Source organism: Carassius auratus, unplaced genomic scaffold, assembly GCF_003368295.1.
Source record: "Carassius auratus strain Wakin unplaced genomic scaffold, ASM336829v1 scaf_tig00014789, whole genome shotgun sequence".
Lineage (NCBI taxonomy): Eukaryota > Metazoa > Chordata > Actinopteri > Cypriniformes > Cyprinidae > Carassius > Carassius auratus.
This window is the reverse complement of record NW_020524526.1, coordinates 298,330-321,195: the sequence shown is the minus strand read 5'-3', so window position 1 is coordinate 321,195 and position 22,866 is coordinate 298,330. Positions and strand designations below refer to the sequence as shown.

The following is a 22,866-nucleotide window of genomic DNA, read 5'->3' as shown; positions in this document are numbered from 1 at the left end:
TAAAAAAGGGGTTAGTTATAATATGATTTTGTTGTACAAGAATGCCAAAGGAAAGACAGAACAATAGCATCATGTCCATACATATATGCAAGCAAAAACAAATACTGATCACATCTGCGATGGAGCTGAACAGAGAGACACAGTGTTTACAGTAAAACTGTATCTTACCGTATTGTGTACACAGAGTACCCAGAACAGAGCTGTAGCCTAATGTACTGTACCTGGCAAAAGAAAAGTGTTCAAAAACATATTCAAAATGTTGTCTCAACTCTCAGACACATTGTGGCATGCATTTGAAGTACCAAAAATGATCCAACTACAGCATATGTTAAAACCATGTCAGTTTTTATGCACCTGTTGTAATGTTGTAATGTTTATAGCACTGCTTTAAACAATTAAGCCTAAGTTGTGAATATTAAAGTTGCAATCATAATTACCTTCTTGTTTGTTCACAGTTTCCGCTGAACAAGGATGTCATTTTAAAAATGATGGCCAGGAATACAGGAAGTATTAGTACTATTAGAAATAAATAGTGTCTCCATTCTATAATAGAAATAGACAACAGCACTTGTTTTACATCGGAATCAAGCTTATGACTTTGGCATTATTAGTGCTCTGCTCTACGGTTTGAGTCACAGGAAAGTAGCAGTGATACAGTACTACAGTACAATACATATATCAGTCTTGTCCTACAAAGAACAATAGAGCAGCCTAGACTCTATTACTACCCCTGACATACCTGCACATGGCTGACAGAGTTGAGTGATGTTGATGTTGTGTTGAGTCTGGTTTGTGATGGGATTGTTGATCACACAGCTGTAGATGTTGTTCTCCTGATATTCCACCTCCAGAGGTAGAGAGAGACTGATGCTGAGATCAGACACACTGATGCTGGACAATAAACTGTTTCCTTTGTACCAGGAGAGAGTCACAGCACTCACATTCACAACTGAACACAACAGTGAACAACTGTGATTTGAAGACAATGAAGATGATGGAGAACACTGTAAAGAATCCCTACTAATGCTGGGAATGGGTAGCAATTCTGAAAAAAAGAAAAAAAAAACTTCATGAATGAACCATTTATAGTTGTCTGCTGAGGATGTGATTGCTTGCTTTCACTAAAATAAGCCAAGTCAATATGGGAAGTCCAAGCTAATGCTGTGGGAGCAGTACATAAACACACACAAAACGAACCCTTAAAGGAATAGTTCACACAAAAATAAAAATTCTGTCATCATTTACTCACTCTCAAGTTGTTCAAACCTGTAAAAGTTACTTCTGTTTAACACAGAAGAAGATATGTTGAATAATGTTGGTAACCAATCAGTTGGTCCCCAATGAAAAAAAAATACTTTGGATATTAATGCATATCAGCCAATGTTTGGTTCATCAAAACATCATCTTTTGCGTTCACCATAAGAAAGAAATTAATAAAGTTTGGAACAACTTGAGGGTAAGTGCTTGAAGTGATTTAAATTATGGGGTGTACTCTTTATTCAACCGTCAACCGTTAAGATTTCTTAACATACTCACCATAGACAGTAACATTGAATCTCTTTACTGTTATTTGGTGACTGATGATCTGAAGTCTATAAAGTCCAGACTGTGTAATACTGATGTTTGTGATGGTAAGAGATCCAGTTTGGTTGTCCACAAGCAGTTTGTCTCTGAATTTCCCATCATACATAAAGCTCAGGTTAGCCCTTTTTATGATTTCAGCTACGAGAGTTTGAGGTCCATATTTCCACATTAATATGTGATCCTGCATATTGGATAATCCAGTGTTTAGAGTAACAGAATCTCCCTCCATCACTGATACCGACTTCACGCCTCCTGTACCACCAAACACACCTAGAACAAAACAATTTATTAAAAAGACTTAATAAATCTACTTAATATTTGTCTTAGTATTTTAATCTGTTCTATAGCCACATTATTTAGTTTTAATTGATAAAACACAAAGGGCAACCTACCATCTGAGATCATTATACACAGCCAAAAGACACAAGTTTTCCAAGACATATTCTTCCAAATTTAGATTAGATTAGATTCAACTTTATCGTCACTGCACATGTTAGGTACAAGGCAACGAAATGCCGAAATTTGCAACTCCTGGACTCCACAATGTGACGTGCCGTTAAAACGATCCAACCTCACACTATAAAACTCCAGTCAGTTTGAAATGGGAAGACATACAGTTCAAAAGACACTCCCTATGCACCTGTCATGTTTAACGAGACATCTATGGCCAATTATGGTCATAATTTTTATGCTGGTACCAAATCACAAGTGTGTCTTCCAAAACTGAAACTCCCTTGAACGCTCACAGACTATTGTGGATCCTCCTGTTTTGCAACCAGCCCTACAGAAACCAGAGAAGCTATGAGATTAGTTTACATGTCAGCAAAGCGAAAAGAAAGACCATCAAGTATTTCACAAACAGCTAACAAAGCCATGTCTAGCATAAAAATTCAAATTGTGATGGTAAAGATGATATGTTTAAATAGTAGGCCATTTAAAAATGCTAATGAAATAAAGTCCTTCAACGATTTGAGAATATTATTTGTAATAAAAAAACAAAAAAAAACAATGTTCTTTAATTATTTGTAGATTATGAGACATGACATTACATTCTTTATCCATGATCCCAGTCTAACTAAAGGGGAGCAAGGGAAGCTATGGAGGAAGTTGTTTACTGCAAACACTGTAACACCCATCACATGTATAATATCTGGTGATACAAGAAAAACCAGGTGTCATTAGATATCAATGGAATTTTTTTTTCATTATTTGCTATTAGAGTAAACACGCCTTTATCTAACATAAATACGCAACCCAATACACATGACATCAGCCATAAACATTATAATACCGCCTAACTAATATCATGCTAGGCATCAGGTAAAACAGCTCTAATGTATAGACCGATCTTTCAGATCTTTAGTGGAGAGAAACAAAATAACATATTTACAAGAATGCTTTATTTACCTGACAATGAACTGTAAAATAAAATAAAAAAAATTGTTGTGCTTTTTTCCCACTAGATAGCTGCTCATGTATGAGATAAGGCAATATATGGAAGGGAAAACATTGATGTACTCAAGCATTAAGATAATTTAAGATCAAACAGATCACACAGATAAAAAATATATATATTGTTGTGGGCCAATACCATGAGTTTGCATTTTACTTGACCTGATGTCAGTGCAAACATGTCACTCTTAGTCACTGCTCTCGTAATTAACCTCATGTCATAATTCACATCTGGTAAAAAGAAAAAAATAAAGCAATAGCTGTAATATTGGATGAAAATCAAACCCATTGTATTTGAAAAGTAGCCTTTATTTCTAGTGATAATCTGTTCATTATTGAAAGGCTTAAAGCTAATTTCGGTATAACCATTCTTTTTTGTGAATATAATATGACGATAGTTTTTCTCAAATGAAATGGTAAAATGCTTGTAAAGAAACTCTCAGAGCAGCTCTGAAGATTAAGTTTTTAATGCCGTTACAGTCATATTGTCAGTGAGACACAAAAACAAAAAAACCTTAAAGTCATGCATTTTTGAGTTTACGTAGAAGATAAATGGCGTTCAGGAGTATGAATAGTTGAAGAGTTAACGTGCTCCCATCAGCTGTTCTGATGTTTCTTAATCTGAAGATCATACCCGTAAACTAACAGAAAAGCTGTACTAAATGTTAATATAAGTGTCTTAACTTATAGATCATGTTGTTAAAGCCTACCAAAAGACAATCCAAAAAATGACTACTAGTGGAGAAATGCACCATGTGTAACACGTGAGTTGTGACAGTGTCGGAGTGCTTCTACACTAAATCAAACACCATACACCCCCCACTGACTGGGTCAGTTGGATGTTCTTGTCACTTTTTTTTATTTTTACATCTGTGTTCACATTATGTATTCATAACTTATTTTCATAACTTATTATGTACATCATTTTACTAGATTGACTGTGAAAATGTCAGCTGGAAACCTTTATATTGAACATCTATGTGGCTACCAAATGTCAATTTTTTTTGTTTAAGAGCAACAAATCTCACAGTACTGCCGTGGCAGGTTTCAAAAGTGAACTTCAGCCCAAGTGAAACTGGAAAAAATGACAGAATATATATATATATATATATATATATATATATATATATATAGAGAGAGAGAGAGAGAGAGAGAGAGAGAGAGAGAGAGAGAGAGAGAGAGAGAGAGAGAGAGAGAGAGAGAGAGAGAGAAAGTGTCCATGTGTGGTTTGTGTTCATGGAAGAGTGGTGTCTAGTTTGTTATTTAAAATAACTGCCCTGGGGTGTATTTCCCAAATGCACAGTTGCTAACTAAGTTAGCAACTTTGTTGGTTGCAATACAATTTCAATTTCCCATTGCCAACCAACTAAGTTAGCAACTATGCGTTTGGGAAACGCACCCCTGATTGGCTCAAATGTTCTCTGAAATGAAAGATTTTCACTTCAGTGTTTATCAAACTGTTCAAGCCAGTAGGAAAAAAATAATAATGCAAGTTTAAGGATAACTGTTCAAATAAACTAGAATTTAATTGATATGTGTATTCCTGTAGTTTATCAGTCCCTTGACTGTCCCTTTGCAGAGCTGTGGAAGCACTTAATGTCTAAAAACACATATGCCACTAAAAAAATCATACATACATTGGACATTGTTTAATATAGATCACTTTGTTTTGTTTCATGTAAACCGCAGATTTTGCAGCAGATACTTTTCACAAACGATCTGGCATCAATATTCATGTAAGAGCACACACTGCAGCAGGATTGGACACCAATGCATTAGTTCAAATATCAACAGGGAAGAGAAGAGCACTCTGTTCATATGTAAAATGAAGTGCTCATCGATGCAGGGGACACTGTGGCTAAAATGACGTATTATTGAAATGTAATATTAGTATTTATTTGTGAGAAACAAACTGATGGAGCTCACATCTTCTAGATTTACGAAAACTAATTTCTGGTGGCATATTCTTTAAAGTTTCTCAGATGCTTCTCTGAAACGCTATATGGTTATGAGACAACACCCATCAGTTTCCCTTGCAATCACAAAGAGTTGTTTTGTCTGAATGGGATTTAAGGTCACAACTGTTCTCATTATGTGCTTGCCTCATCGTTATAGATCTTTTCAGGGTTATATGCAAGCATGCCTTTCAAATAAGAAACATGTCAAGCAATTTATCATCCAAGAGCAACAAATCCAACAGTACTGACATGGCAGGTTTCACAAGTCAAACGAACAAACTTGATATAGAGGGAATAAATGAATAGGGAGTGCCTTTGTGGTATAAGTGTTCATGCGAGGACTGTATACCTTCAGCTGTTTCTTAAAAGTCTCAGACACTGAGGAACAGAGAAAGTGAAGATTGCTCTAGACAGCAACGTTGTACTTTAATTCAATGGAACCACTAGGTGATGCACATTGACTGATCGCAGAGAAAGGGAGAAACCTGGAAGGGTGCAGATCCGGTGTCCTGAAGTCCAGAGTTCAAGTTAAAAGATGGTTGGTGAAGTGACACAGTAATAATCAGCATTATAGGAAACTGATCATCTATCAAGCTGAGGTTGGGGATGTCTCAAACTTTTTTTAACACCAGTGAAAGCACCTTCAGGAGTGAACATCAGCCAAAAGAAACAAATAGCAACACACACAAATTAAAAACCATATCCCAAATGAAAAAAAACGAAATAAAATACATTTCTAAAATATGTCAAAATTCATCACTTTAACTTAACACACAAAAAAAACAAATACACACACACACACACACAAACACACACACACACACACAGGCCTTGTTCAGACTGTCAGCAAAAAGCTGATTTTTGCATCCAGATTTTTTTTTTTTTTTTTTTTGTAAGTGAGAAAGAGATGAAGGATTATATGACACCCACCCCTAAAGCATTATATAAATAAAAAATATATAAAAACATACAAAACAATACTGTGAAAGGTGGAGTGAAGCAAAAAGATACATATTTACAATAACTAACTAATTTTACAACAGCTGCTCCCAAATGAAATGTAATGAAACATATATAAGTAGGGGAAAAATTGCAAGAACTCATGGCATTGACCTACAGTACACCAGTAAATACAAAGTATGTTTGATCCTAAATTCATGTCCTAACAATTGCGTTCAGTGTGTGATTCTCCTGCAAGAAAACAAAATTACAATTAAAAATAAAATCAAGCTGGTTTAAACACATGTGTCATACTAATTTATATAAGCAAAGACAGAATAATAGAAAACTACAGGTGTATTTTTTAAAGCACAGCAGGGTGATCATGTAAGTACATGCTCAGACACATACACTGTAGACTACAGGAATGTATAAAAGCTGAGAGTGTTTTTACATGGAAACAAGACACACATCACAGTAACACATTATATCTTACCATACTCTGTCTGAAACCCATGTGCACAGTATGATGTATCAACATAATATATCTCTTCATCCTTAGTATGAACTGTTTTAATAATTATCAGACATTTAATAAACCTGACTCCAATACTTGCCTCCATTTCCTGGTTGTTTACGCTTTCTGAGGTACATAAACCTGCAAATGCAAATGCAAATGCAAATGCAAATAGCTACTACGAACACTAGAATTACAACTCTTGGCCACATGGGACGTGAACTCTCATCCAGTGCTGTAATGCACAGAGAGAACAGTCATTAGTGTTATCTGAATACAGTACAGTTAAAACTTGAAAGAAAACAATTATTGTGAAAGATGCAATCTGTCATTGAACATATTACACTTCAACAGGTATTCAAGTAAAGTAGGCATACTTGAATTTTTTGATGTCTACAGCTCACAACAGGTCTGATATTCTGCAATCTTTACAAGCATTAATATTGCAAATCATAAAAAAAGGTGTTTTTTTTAAACTCTGTTAATTTTTTTCTTTTTGAAACATGATGTTTAACGGGGCTAAACCAACATTTGTACATGATAATATCTGTTATCAATGAACTGTCAGTATTTAAGATAACATTACGGATGAGAGAACACATACAGATAACCTTAAAGCCTATTGAGTAAATATTATAAAACACAATTTTGATTAAATTAACCCAATTAGACAAAAAGAGATACCTGGACATGGCTGACAGAGTTGAGTGACGTCCAGATGTGTGGTCTGGTTTGTGATGGGATTGTTGATCACACAGCTGTAGATGTTGTTCTCCTGATATTCCACCTCCAGAGGTAGAGAGAGACTGATGCTGAGATCAGACACACTGATGCTGGACAATAAACTGTTTCCTTTGTACCAGGAGAGAGTCACAGCACTCACATTCACAACTGAACACAGCAGTGAACAATTAGACACTGAAGATGATGATGATGAAGATGATGATGAAGAAGAACAGATTGAAGCGTTACTGGAGATGACAGGAATGGGTAGAGGAGCTGGAAAACAAATTAATAAACTAATTACTAAAAACCGTACAATTTCATAAATGTTGTCTGATGTATTACTAAACTTTATGAAACTTAAAAACATTCTCACAACATCAGTCAACTCTCACAACATAAAAAATCATAGAGGGGTGAAAACGACATGAGAATAAGACAGAATGTTCATATTTTTTTTTAATGAAGTCTCACTTGTAAGACAAATCAATTTATAACCAGCATGAAAGTGTTGAAGAAAACTGCATACCATAGACTTTAACACTAAAACGCTTGAATGCCTCTATATCTCCATTTCTGATGATGGTAAATTCATAACGTCCAGGGTCATTTGTGCTGATGTTCCTGATGGTGAGAGATCCCGTCTGACAATCAAGCTCAAATCTGACTCTGAACTTCTCATCACATTCAATCGTTTTCTTTTCATTGCTGTTAGCTCTACATAGATGATATCCATCTGCAGACTTCCACAGTATCAGATCATCGCTTTGTATTCCAGTAGCATTGGGGAAAAATAGCACGCAGTCTCCCTCCATCACTGAAACATACTTTTCAACTCTTACACCTGTAAAACAAATAATCCAGTTTAAACTTTATACTCATTGTAAACTGAATTCTTCTCATCCTGTTAGCATCATTAGCCAGAATTTCCAAGGGTTAGCATGTTCTACTCACAGGTTCTGGAAAAGAACGGTAGTTGAGTTTGAGTGTCGCCAAAGCTCCAGATAACGTGTGCTCTGCTTTGCTTGTCTCTAAACCCCTCATAACTTTCTGCGATGATCCTTTCATAGACTTCAGGGGTGTGAATATTTGGGGACCCAAACATCCACAGCACGTGATCGACTTGCTGGGTTTCAGTAATATCTTTGTGAAGGATGATGAAATCTCTCTCAGCCACACGTGTCACCATTTCATCCCTCGCAAAATCATTCACATCTAGTAAAAAGTTGAATTACAGCAATGTTATGGAAAGTTGCACTATTTGCAGTGGTGGTAAGTAACGAAAGTAAAAATACTTTGCTACATTACTTAAGTATTTTTTTTCGGGGATCTGTACTTTACTTGAGTATTTTTTATTTGCATCTACTTTCACTTTTACTCCACTACTTTATTAAACACAAAATTTACTTTTTACTCCGATACATTTCCCCATGCCCGCTTCAAGTATCTATTACACTGATTTTACAAACCAATGAAAAATTTGGTTTTCTTTTGAAAAAAAAGAACGCGCGACTTCGCGAGTTCTTTGCAAACATACGCTCACGCAGCAGTTAGTTCGAGGTGGAAGATGATCGCTAAAAAAGGTGATAGTGCAGCTCTTGCTGCCTGCAATGATCCCGAGATTCCCGACAGGGATCACCCATGGCCATATCTCAAGGATATGTTTGAATTCACTGAAGTCAAGGGAGATTCTTATTGGCTGAGATGTCTTCTTTGCCTGCCACAGGTGAATGGAATTTCAGTAGGGCTGTGTCAAATGCGATTTTCATGCTCATCTCATCAGTAACGCTCCTGTAATTGGTAGTATATATTTCCAGCACATGCGTTCAGATCAGGGTTGCCAGGTTTTCACAACAAATCCTGACCAGTTGCTTCTCAAAACTAGTCCAAAACTATCCAAAAACGAGTTTCCAGGAGGTTCCCAGATAAAAATTGCTTCCTGGGGTTAAAATATACGTTTATTGGGAGGGTTGCCTTTGTAAAAGTCACATTTTAGGCACTAAATATCAAGTAATTGGGATTGGGGTTTTTTCGACTGGTGGACATGAAAAACAACTGAAGACTTGGCAACACTGGTTCAGGTGGAGCGGCAGTTACTACACAGAGCCGTAGTCCACCGACAACTAACACAAAATCGCTTTCAAAATCGATTTTGTGTAGATTGTCAGTGAATAACGGTAGTATATGCCAACCAGTGTTGTCTAGTCTGTGGTTGTTTTTCATGTCCGCAGGTCGAAGCGACTATACCAATAACGTGATATTTAGCCCCTAAAATGCGAATGACAAATAGTAGCATTTTTGGGTGAACTAACCCTTTAAAGAGGTGGTTCTTCCTCATTGATATACTGAAACAGTCTTACCTTGTATCTAGCACATCTTCTGTTTGATGCAGGTATGATGTTATGGAACATGTCTATTGAAAGTTCAATCCCTATACTGCCATAAGGTGCTTCATTGTCTCTTTTGATTGTAAATCTAACAAATTCTAAAGTATCTAATTCTCATCATTTGTTCAATTAAAACACTGCATATCACTCCCAAAACAACTGATCTGCTTAATTATTGATATTTACAGTTAATTTGAATATTTACTTTTTACTTCCAGTACTTAAGTATGTTTGAATGGAGGACTTTCTACTTTTACTGGAGTCTTTTTTTATTTAGATACATCTACTTTTACTTGAGTATAACTTTTGAGTACTTCTACCACCCCTGAGTATTTGTGTGTGTTTATGTGTGTGTGATCGACCATCTAGCTAGCCTATTAGTTATTCAAAAGGACAAATCTCAGTTACTCTTTTGGTCACCAAAGAGTTTTTCAAACGTTCCACTGTTTAGTATAAGCATATATAAGCTTCATTGGTTAATACAGAAACGCATTTAAATAGTAGCTTTTATATTCACAGACAAGTTCATGTCGCGATTTGATTAAGCGTACTGATCTACTTTTGATTTTCTTATCGATAATTGGATGTAATTTCGTGACAGTCCGCGTTATACAGTAAATTCCAGTTCGACTGGTTTCCGTGATTCCGTTCGAGTTTAGCGCATCGCTGAAATCACGACACCCTACGTTTATTTCGCGGATCCCCTGACTCTGGGTCACGAACCCCACTTTGAGAATCCCTGGTTTACAGTAATAGAAAATATCGAGTAGAGTTTTTAAAAGTGCATCACTCACCATTCTTACACAGATTAAAACAGAACAAAGCAACAAGAAAATTCAAATTCTTCATATTGAATAGATGAAGAGTTTCCATCATGCTTCCATCGGCTGCTCTGCTGTCTCTCATTGTGAAGATCATACATGTAATCTAACTGGAGAAAGCTGTAGGCTACTGCGTTTGTAAGTGTCATAACTTAAAGTCATCTTCTTCTACAAGACAAACCCAAATGAAAACGAAAAATGCACCTGCGTATCACGTGAGTGGTGACGTTTACAGATGTGTCAGTGCTTCTAAAGCCAGCACCATTCAAGAGGTTAGTGGAGAACCTACTATAAGACTCAAAAAAAAAAAAAAAAAAAAAAAAAATTCCAAGATGATATACACACACACACACACACACACACGCACACACACACACACACACACACACACACACACACACAGACACAGTCTAAAGGGAAAAATAGCCTAAAAAGAGAAATGTCTTAAATTATGTTTAATGCGTGTTTAATTTCTTTTTCTTTCTTTCTAGAAATAAAGTAGCCTACATTTACGAGCTGCTAAATAAATAAAATGTAATTAAATAACAAATATTAATTAAAACCATTTTAAAATAAATCATATTCATAAACCATATAATCATAAATAAATAAAAATGGAAATAAGTCACGGGTAGGGTTAGGTTGGAGGGTTGCGGTAGGGGCAGGGTTGTGTCTTTGTCAGTTTTTGGTCAGTAATGTTGAAGGATGAGTGAAAGATGCTGGAGAACGTCTTAGCAAAATCAAGGCACTCATGAAAGTTGCACATGGCAAAATCACGTTCACCTGTGTTTTTCTTTACTACTATCGCTGTGCATGCAAACGTGTTTGCGTTTGTCACAGGACTATTTGGATACGCAAAAGCAGTCAAATTCATTCATTTTAGTTTCACCTTTTCCAACAGCAAAAGAGAAACTAAGAAGAGAAGAAGAAAAAAATACTTTTTTAAAACATTTAGAAAACTTCATGTTTTGAACGTTTTGAAACATTCAGAAATAAATTTTTCATAGCTCAACATGAACATTAGCACAACTAATTTAGTCTTTTTGTCTCTAATTCCAAGGTCATCGTAGCCACCAGATCCAGTCTGTGTCCAGATCAGAGGGTCACTGCAGTCACACGGATCCAGTACGAATCCAGACCAGATGGTGGATCAGCACCTAGAAAGGACCTCTACTGCCCTGAAAGACAGCGGAGACCAGGACAACTAGAGCCCCAGATACAGATCCCCTGTAAAGACCTTGTCTCAGAGGAGCACCAGGACAAGACCACAGGAAACAGATTCTTCTGCACAATATGACTTTGCTGCAGCCTGGAATTGAACTACTGGTTTCGTCTGGTCAGAGGAGAACTGGCCCCCCAACTGAGCCTGGTTTCTCCCATGTTTTTTTCTCCATTCTGTCACCGATTAAGTTTTGGTTCCTTGCCGCTGTCGCCTCTGGCTTGCTTAGTTGGGGACACTTCATTTACATCGATATCATTGACTTGATTGCACAGATACTATTTAAACTGAACTGTGATGATGACATCACTGAATTCATTGATGAACTCAGTGATGTCATGAACTTTAACTGTCATTTTACATTATTGAGCCACTGTTTTCCTAATGAATGTTGTTCAGTTGCTTTGACACAATCTTTTTTGTTTATAGCGCTATATAAAAAAGGTGACTTGACTTGACCACCAAATGTCACAATTCAACATTAGAAACGTTGCTGGTTGCTGAACCGGAGCATGTAGTGGACTGGAAATTTCTCTGAATACTGCTTTAAAGGTTTTAAGTATGATACTAGCAGGCTCAGTGAATGCAAACCCTCATTTCATGGCAACACAAGTATCCATGTATTATTACCAGTATTATTATAAAATCTTTGTTTAATTTAGTTGTTTTCATTGTATTGGACACCTTTGTGAAATGATGTTAAATCCATACATATTTTGCTGTCATTACTGGGACAGTTACACTCTTTGTGGTCTAGGGGGCAGCATTTAACTTCCTTGATTTCAGCGATCAGCAGAGTGAAGAAGAGGACTTTATTCATGTGCACATGCAGGGGCGTGATGCGCTCATTATTTCTTGAAGGGGCTTACTCTTGTAATGCACAGAAAATAGCAGTGTAAAAAAAAAAAAAACAAACAAAAAAAAACATTATGATTACGGATACGTGATTATTTATTTATTAATGTGTGTATTTATTCTAGGGAACATAAAATAAAATACTTTGCAGAAATGTTGGGAGCCACAAATAATTGGACCCCATTAACTTCCACTGTACAGAGAGGGGGAAAAAAAGTGTCTTCAAAGTATCTTCTTGTATTGCTCCGCAGAAGAAAGTAAGTCATATAGGTTTGGGATGTCAGGTTTGAAAAATCAGCCCAGTACAAAAAACACTGCATCAGATCCAATTAGTAAAGCTCTATTTTTGATTAAATGAAACCAGTTACACTGAGATATTCAAATCTAAAGACATGTTAACTGATATGAGACAAAAGAATGCTGGTACTGTGGTTTAGAGTTTATAAAGCGCACAATAATAAAGATGAAGTCATGTTTCAACACTTGCTGATCTTCTACAGTAGGTGCTTTTCCCAGCAGGCTTCTTTCAGTAGGTCTGCCAGGTTTTTACTGTAACAATCACACTCTCCTAATTTGAGGCATCATTCATGTCTGGAGCACAAACCGTAACTGTAAAGTTATAGTTATAGTGATGCTTGCCTTAAACGGACTGAGCTGTCTGGTTCCTGAATACTGAACGCAGCGTAAAGTTCCTGGTCCCGAGGAAACTCTGCATCAAACATGTGCAAGAGTTCAGGCTCTGAGTCTGGGCTCAACTTATAGAAGGAAACAGAACCAGCCTCCCGGTCCATGAACACACCGAGTTTTCTGGTGGACTCTGTTTGAAGCGGTTTAGTTAGTGATTCAGTTATTTTGTCATGAGCCACACATACAGTTTTGGAGCAACATAAACACCATGACATCTTATTGCGTCCCAGACGTACGGTGTCATCTTCACCTTTCCTCTTGATTCCCTTACAGGCCACACCAATGTTCACCCCTGTCCCGATCACGTCCACCGTAAAGAAGCAACGTCCTGCCAGCGGCTGGCAGCACAGGACCTGGTTGCACTTGTCAAATCTTTCATTACTAGCAGGAAACTGTTGCCTCTCTCTCTTACGAACAGCTACAGTGTTGTCCTCGCTCAGACAGAGGTATTCGTTAGCCGTCTGAGGGTCAAAGGTGAGCATGACAGCATCTAAAAACAAAGAGATTTATCAGAAAATGTCAGCTTAAATATCTACAATTAGCAATAGCAGCATATTGAGTGTAGACTATGTTAAATAGTTTAGGGAAGTCACATGCTATACTTTAAACAGCATTTTGGTAATTCTTTCATTATTTTAATAAGAGCAGGTTTTAATGAACTCATGTACAGTAAATTAAAGAAACAGTATTTGCACTGCAATAAATGTATTGGTCACACCTCAAGACCTTTTCAAATGAAATGGAAAAAGGTGTTAAAATTGGTGAAGCAGTTACATTTTAAGCTACAATCTTTATGTTGGCCCATGTTTAAACTCACATTTGTACAGTCCTGGTTGGTGGTTGCAGACTCCTCCAGTGTAAATTCTAGTTAAGAGTTAGAGTTAGTATGGGTCAATATGTTAAGACAAGAATCACACCATTGCACATTTATTGAAGCATATTTTAAACATGAATGGATAGTCTCTTGTTCGAAAACTCTTCTAATTTTTAACTTTACATTAGTGCTTGTGTATCAAAGTTGTCTAAAGGAAGTATACTTGAACGCAACAGCGAGCAATTCACTGAATGGCTAAGAAGAATCAAAGTCCTCACTACATGTTTCATGGGATCCAGTGATGCTCATTCCAACCTTCCAAATGAACCAATACCAGATAAAAGCTACATACCTCAGTAAGGGAAACTTATCCTTCAGTACACGAACTTTCACACAAACTTTCTTTTCCAAGATCTTTCCGAGGACATTATACTGCAGGTCCAGTTCTCTCAGACTTTCCTTCAAAGATGACAGCAACTTCAAAACTCCTTCTTGAATCTGACAGCCTGAGAGTCTGTAAGGCAAATCAGAATTTTGTTTAGATCAACTGGCCAAGGAATGACATTCATGACATTTGCATGTTTGCCTAGTTGAGGGACCATGCAGAATAGTTTGGTTTCTGTATATAACTTATTCACCAATTAGGCAAATTACTTTGTATTCAAGGTATACATTTTAATACATTTATGGTCATGTGACATGCAGCTAAACAAATTAATTATTTCATCTTTGTCTTTGATTTATTTTTGATTGACAGCAAGTGCCTTTGTTAATTAATATTATTATTATTATTTGCAGATACAAGTCAATTAGTTACCAACAACATGAAAATATCAAACAAATATTACATTTGATGTTTTTTTTTTTATAAAAAGTCACACTATAAAATCAATGTTTCAATTTCAATTACGTTCTTCAAACACCTAAGCATCTTTTCGAACTTACCATAGATGTTCTTACAAAATCTATTTATCTCACCTGTCTGGACCCTGATGTTGTCAGTTATTTTGACTTACTTCAGAACTTCAAGATGACTCTTTGCACTCCGCAGCCCAGCAGAGAGGACTTTTACTCCTTCGTCCTCTAGATTATTGTCACTGAGGTCCAGGATTTTCAGATTCACATCTGATCCTGAAAGCAAATTCTTGATGAGCTCCATGTCCTGACTCTGAAGGTTGTTGTGGCTGAGGTTGAGCATCTGAATCTGGCATTTGGGATCACAGAAGGCCCTAGAAAGTTGCTTCAGTGCAGACAGTCCCAGACTATTGTGGCTCAGATCAAGATGAGTCAGGTGAGAGTTTGGCGAGGTAAGAAAAGGCACCAGGATTTTACAGTGTTTCTCTGTAAAGTCGCTTCCTTTGAGCCTGTCGATATTATTTAAAATGTTCCATATTAATTCTGTTAGACTGAACGTTGACTGGGAATATTTTATGATACAGTATGAAGATGTTTACAGATGGTTTCATAATACTTACATAGCCTTTCTGAAGCATGTAATGGCTGGAGAGAATCTCTGAAATCCTTCTAAAGTGATGTTGAATTTCCTGAGGACAAACTCATCATGGTCAGTATCTGAAATCACGAACCGGAAAGCCAGAAGCGTGCACTGGAACAGTGTGAGGGGCTTTGTGGTCCGTGAGCTTTCAAGATCTGGCATCTGCAAAAAAGATCTGTCTTTGAGCTCCACGATGCAACGGACGAGACTAAAGCATCTCTCGGGGGACAGATCTTTCCTCCTCAAAGACTTAATGTACTTGGTCACTTTTTTGTGATCTTCTGAACTACTGTCTTCCAAACGAGGCAGGAATCCTTCGAGTAAACTTCTGCTGGAATCACAAGAAATTCCAAAGAGGAAACAGTTAAAAAGATCCAAGTGTTCATTTTTACTCTCGACTGCCATATCAATCACGCTTTTGAGAAAATCAGACAAATTCTCCCCGTTTTTTGTTTTAGTTAATTCCAGGGAGTCTTGGTTTCCTGATAAAAATTCATGAAAAGCAAACAAGGCTGCAAAGAATTCCTGGACGCTGAGATGGACAAAGCTGAAAAACTTGGTCCTGTTATATCCAAACTTGCTCTCAGAGACACAGGTGATGATGCCAGAATATCGAAGAGCTTCATCTAGATTGATATAATATTTCCTCAAGTCGTCTTTATTGAAGATGGCATTCTGTTTCTTCAGCTCCCAGTATGCCAATTTTGCCAGTTTCTTAATCGGTTCTTTGTACTTTACGAGAGCGTCTTCTGGTGGCACGTTTTTCCCTTGATATTTGTTGTGGCTTAACCCAGTCTGAATGAGCAGATAGTGGATATACATTTCGGTCTGATTTGAGGGCATGTCCCTGTCTTTATTTGGACTTTTAATGATGGTTTTCAGAACAACTGATGAAATCCAACAAAAGAGAGGTATGTGGCACAATATCCACAGGCTCTTATGAGACTTCAGGTGACGGGTGACTGTTTGGGTTAGATCTGGATCCTCAAACTGCCTCGTGAAGTACTCCTCCTTTTGTTCATCTGTGAATCCTCTGATCTGCGTGACATATCCCTGTCTGAAGATCTCTGATGGAAGCTGGTTAGCTGCCACAGGCCGGCTGGTGATCCACAAGTGTGCAGATGGAAGCAGTTTTCCTCTTAGAAGGTTTTCTAGAAGAACATCCAGCTTGGCTTCTTTAGCAACATCTGACAAAATGGTGGTTTGAAAGCTCAACTCATTTTTATATTCATCCAGACCATCTAAGATGAACAGAACGTTTCTATCACAGATCCAGTCAGAGATCGGTCTAGCCTCTTTGAATTCTGGGTAAAAGGCACAAAGAAGGTCAAGAAGACTATGGTTCTCTCCCTCACGTAAGTTCATCTCCCTGAATGGGAGCAGAAAAACAAACTCTAGCTCCTGATTGGCTTTTCCACTCGCCCAGTCGTTGACAAACTTCTGCACAGTGACTGTTTTCCCGATTCCAGCGATTCCTTTTGTCAAAACCATCTTCATTGTCTTATTTTCACCCAAGGGTGGTTTAAGAATATCATTGTAGTTTATGACCGTCTGCGCTGATGTGTTGAAATCATTTGTCGTCTCAATCTGCCAGATCTCGTGTTCTTTATTGATGGGGTCTGACTCGTCATTGATGATGAACAGTTGAGTGTAGATCTTGTTTAGAGAGACTGACTGTTGTAAGCTTCCCTCCAAAATCCTCTCAGAGTCCTCCATCATTCTTGATTTCATCTTATTCTTTACGCTCTGAAGAGTTTCTAAAAATCAGGACAAAGTTATGTGATTAACTGAATATTGTGCTTACGAATTAAGATTTTTATAAGCAACAAATCTTACCATTGTTGTTTATTGAGGTAAAGCGTGGCACCTGTTGCTGAAAAAAAAACAGCAACATACAAATCAATATAAACTATATATATATATATATATATATATATATATATATACCCTTATATAAGCCAGTTCTTAAATGCGCAACTCAGCAAAATGAACAATATTACAGTATTTTTAATGATCAAACACTCACCACATTGACATTCACTGTAACATCACCAGCTATTGTGGATCCTAGTATGTTTGGAGCAACTACTGTGCCACCATTACTCAGGTTAATTCTGAAATCTTGAAGATACTGGTCTGAATCTTGAATTGATGATCGTCTGAGCGATGTGTGTTGTGGAATGTCGTCTTGCTGTGCCATGTTTCCAAACTGTGTTTTAATGCTGTTACCATCTGTTTTAAAAAAATAAATACATAAACAAAACTGTGCAAATTTTGCGGTAGAGAATATTGAGCAGGTTCTTATAACAAAATAAGTGAGAAATATGTTCCTACTTTCGATACGTCTGTTTTATCTTTTCCATATTCATTCTCTTTCAGAGGATCTTCCAACCTCCCAGTTCTTCTGCTGTTTCAGGATAAACAGTTTATGACTGCTATGCTTTATAATTAAGGTTTATTTGACATCAAAAATCAAATATATATTTTAGTTTAGGATCTTTTAATGTTTTTTAAACTTTAAATGTTTTTGAATTAAGTCTTTCATGCTCACCAAGGCTGCATTTAGCCTATTTTATAAAAAATGCAGATATAAATATTATTATGGAAAATGTCATATATATATATATATATATTTTTTTTTTTTTTTCTCGATTCTTTAATGCATCCAACAGCATTTACTTTAAAACCCTTTCATGCATGAATTATTAAATTACAAAGTAATATTCTTTTACATGTTACTTTTGAACAAGTGAAAAATTATGCCAATAACTTTTTGGTGGCAGGCTATTCATACACAGGTGAGCACAAATAAAAAAACACACACCCTCCCACCACACACACAAACACAATCAATACAGACATATACATGCACTCAAACAGTATATATGCCTACACTTTTATACGGCCTAATACATAAATATAGACTGTAGCCATTTAAATACATTATAAAAAGACTATTGTTGCTTTAAAGGCAGGGTAGGTAAAACATGTATAAAAAACTTTTTTTCCAAATGTGTTTAAACTTTATTTATTTATCAATACATAATTAAAATGTAAGTACTCTGAAAAAGAAAGTATAAAAATCGAGTGTCTGTAGACCTCTAACGACTGTTTTAAAGACAGCTCATTATTTCCATTCACACCACCCCCTCCCTTCTGGGCGCCTTCCAAAGCCACGCCCCCAAAACATATGAACGCGCGACTCCGACCACTGAGCTGGAAGACGCATTATTTACCTGAGACGAGCGGAGAGGAAGGAGCACAGTGCATGTAGTGAAATCATGTCAGAATCACATGTAATAAAAATAACTTTATAATTATGAAGATAAACAAACAAGATGTATTTTAGTACTCACTATCAAGCTAGCATATTGATATTGGTAAAGTTTAAAATATATATTTTTTGATTTGCTAACGAGCTAGTTATCTATAAGGCAAAACTAAAAACAGGTTGCATGATACACGTTTTTCCATTACCATCATTTACACTGTGATGAAGATGAATTTCGTGTAAGATTCATAACATATACGTAACGTTGTTCTGCATGTAAGAGTTTCCATGATGAAAGCATTGTTGACTCTGATGAGGACTACACTCCAGAGAAGTACCGCATCGTCAGCTCGAGGACAGGTCCGGGGTCGAGGGCGAAGCAGAGGAGGTCGTGCAAGAGGCCGTGCAACTAGGGTCCGAGGAAGTAGAGGCCGAGGACGGGGTGGTCGAAGTGCAGGGCAAGGAGCACTTGAGTTCCCTCAGTTCTCGCCATCGCTGGAAAGGCACGCCGATATTAACTCGCGTTTTATTTCTTTGTTTATCCAAATACTTTTTGTTCATTGCCTTTTCTTTTACTGTTACTGTCTTCCTTTTTTTGCCTGGTTTGCCTTCACTAACTGCATAGGCCGGTACAGTGAATTTTGCTTGCTGTTTCTCTGCCATTGTTTTGGTATTCCTAGGATCCGTGCCTCTTTAATTCCTCTAATCAAACGTGCGTATGCAAGTGGGCAGGTCATGTGTGGCAAAAGGGTGGTTGCCATGGTTGCGAGAGAGTGACAGTCGCCTAAGCCAATCCTATGTTTCGTCCCGAAAGGAAATAATGAGCTGTGTTTAATACAGATTAAACGGTCTAGAGTCACTCGATTTTTATACTCTTTTTTTATCAGAGTACTTACATTTTAATTATGCATTGATATAAATAGAAAGTTTAAACAAATTTGGAAGAAAGTTGTTTATAAATTTCTTACCTACCCTGCCTTTAAAGTGTAAATTATATCATAATTTTGATAAAACATCCAAAACGAGAATCTATATATATATTGGCTCAATAGGCAAAATATACTCTAGGAGCATGGTGTCCACAGGAGTGGAAAGATATAATTTCTGTCACAGAAAAAAACATGTAGAAGAAAAATATTGTTAAAATCTGGATTGTGCCTGTCTGTTTTATTTTTTTTTTTTTACAAAAGGATTTAACACGTATTCCTGGCGTACTTGGTGCATCTCCTCTTTCCTTTGCCTTTTTGAATATAGTATGCAATATCTAAAAAAAAAAAAAAATTAAAAGCCAAATCAGCATGATCAAATTCGCTGACAAAATACAACATGGGTTTCTCGGAAGGGAAGGAAGGGGTGGTACTGAGCGTTACAAATTGACAAGTTGGAAAGAGGGGTGCTGCAACAACAGTATGTAAAAAGGTTACACTTTATTTCTATAGTCCACTTTAGAAATTCTACTGACTATAAGTAACTTTGTAACTACATGTCAACTACATATCAAGTAAATCTCAGAAATTTGCAACTAAATGTCTACTAACTCTCAGAGTAGACTGTTAGGGTAGGTTAAGGGTTAGTTTAAGGGGTAGGTTTAGGCTTAGTATAAGTTGACAATAAGTTGACAAAGAAAGTGTTGACAAAGAAGATATTAAGCAGACAGTCTACTAATACTCTACTAACTGCTAGTTGACATGTAGTTGCAAAGTTACTTACTGCTAGTAGAATGTCTAAAGTGGACTATCAAAATAAAGTGTTACCTGTAAAAAAAAAAAGTGTACTTTGAACATATGTGATATGTGCATATGTGAAGAATTAATAACTATATACCCCCAACCCCCCTCCCCCCATAATATCTAATAATCTTAAATAAATATATAAATAAATACATTTAAAAGTTTCTGCCTCCATTAATTTTTACCATCGGATTTAATACACATTCAATGTTATCTCATATATGGGTCTTAAATAGCCTAGTTTAAATTCTATTCTGGCGATATAATAACATCAAACATCACACGTCTGCACACACCTCATTTACAATTATATCGCTGCCTTTTCTCTTAACAGTCCTGAACGGAAATATACCGGCATATACAGTAATAGTCTACCTGAAGGCAAGTAGCGCTTGATCGATTTCTTCTGTAATAAAGGGCTCTTCTTCTCAGACATACTCTTCATGTTGATCATGTTTACAAGCTGAATCACTGAATATCCGTTTCCGTCTCTTTAACCCAAATAGTAAAAACGAAAGCGCCTGTTAAGCTATGGTGTTAACAGCGGTGCACGTGACTGAAGTCGATCGGTGTCAAGAGGGAGGTCGAAATAAGGCTCTTCTGAGATGTAGTGATGTTAAGTTCTCTGCCAAAGCCTCGGAGCGTGTGTGGAGAAATCCCGGCTGCTATCGATGTCGAGGCTTAGCTATATCGCTTTAGAGCAATAACATCATTGATTTCCGAAGCCTCGCTTGGCTACACTGCTTCAGGAAGCTGTTTAAATCATGCAAATTCAGTTCTCTGCCCTGTTAAATTCAGCAACTTTCCAGGTTTTAGACTAACAATATAGCCCCTCCTGCCTATAATGAGCAAACACTTCAGTTTCATTTCAAGCAAATAGGTTTATATCACACAGTTATGTTATATTACGTTATACATATACCACTAGAAAATACACATCATATTAATATAAATAGATTTGTCTCTGTGGAAATGTATTTATTTTCTTCAACTTCATCTGCAAATTATATGCATATGGCTGCTTTAGCTGTTACAGAGATGTGTAAGATAGATGTGCAAGGGTAGTTTACAGTTGCTTAAAACAGTTTTCCTCAGTACTGTATGATTAATTAGTGTTGGATCAGAGAAAAAATAAAAATAAAACAGTACGTTCTGATGAAAGGGTAGCCTATATAGAGGCCATGTCTAGACAGGTGTTTGAAAATATTATTTTACAGAAGAACATTTATTTGCGTGTTTGCTATCCCCCCATCTCCATCCAAAGTTTTGATGACCCTCTAAAACATATTTGTATAAGTCTGTAAACTGTGGTGAGCACATATAAAGATCTGGAAATCCTTCCAGAACAAAATTGTACATGAGAATATATATATAGGACACCTAAGTCTTGGTATTGAAGGTTCCTTATCACCACCTTCCTTAACCACTGCTCTATAATCCAGTGAGAGATTGAACACAATAACAAACTTTAAGTGCTGGTATTGCTGTTAAATTATATCCAAAAGGCTTTATAAATAAAGTGTAAAACATGTAGCCTTAACGTGTTTTAAATCAAGTACACATTACATAGCAATTAAACAGTTAATAAGACAATGAAGAAAAAATATCTAAATAATACAAAACCAAAACCAAGAGTACTTTGGCGTGGTTTCCTAGCAAGCATTTTTACTAAGTGCATTTTGACTGCTCTGTTGCACTCAGACAACAGCAAACTGGACAAATACATATACACGAATATTTTAAAACATCCTTGCATAAAGCTGCATACCAATTTGCTTGTGTTATCTGTTAAACCACTAAGAAATGCCCCACCTGCAACATGGAGTCAGAGACATTCGGATCCATATGCAGTAGTTTATTATCGAGAATGGTCAAACAGGCAGAGATCAGAAAACAGCATCAGGTATATCAGGGGATATCCAAAATCAGAAACAGTAACAAGCAGAGGTCGGGGCAGGGAGCAGAGAATCACAGTCGGTATAAACAACCCAAGATGAGATACAGAAGAAAGAAACACAGGGAAAACACTCTGAAATGTCAGACTAGGCTAAACAAGACTTAGGTTATGTAGGGGAATGGTAATGGGGAACACCTGGCTTTGATTAGCCCTAAGAATGGGACACCAAATACAAAAGTCCAGAGTGGAGAGCCCTCTGCTGGAGTTCATGGGCACTCCAGCTGATGATCATGACATAGCCCCCCACCCCCCATGCATCAGAACAGGACCGCAGCCAGATACGTACATTTGCAGCCCCCCAAAAAGCAAGGCTTAATGCTTAGAGGTCCTTTGGTCAGAAAAGGCTCCTACGGGAGCTGACACTACTGCAGCAGTCAAGAAATACAGAAAAGGCTCTTGCGGGAGCTGCAATTTCGGCAGTTGTAGGGAAAGACAGAAAAGGCTCCTGCGGGAACAG

General features: G+C 36.9%; 1 protein-coding gene across 1 annotated transcript; it reads right to left on the bottom strand.

The window, feature by feature from the left end:
* Positions 1 to 12,547: 12,547 nt before the first annotated feature.
* On the bottom strand, positions 12,548 to 17,862 carry LOC113074484 (NACHT, LRR and PYD domains-containing protein 3-like). The gene is made up of 8 exons (XM_026247319.1): positions 17,786 to 17,862; positions 17,478 to 17,683; positions 17,288 to 17,324; positions 15,432 to 17,208; positions 14,973 to 15,320; positions 14,309 to 14,470; positions 13,960 to 14,006; positions 12,548 to 13,632 (listed from the first exon to the last, which is right to left on the bottom strand). Exons 2-8 carry the CDS (start codon positions 17,649 to 17,651, stop codon positions 13,079 to 13,081), a joined length of 3,099 nt encoding a protein of 1,032 aa, XP_026103104.1. The 5' UTR covers positions 17,652 to 17,683; positions 17,786 to 17,862; the 3' UTR covers positions 12,548 to 13,078.
* Positions 17,863 to 22,866: the final 5,004 nt, after the last annotated feature.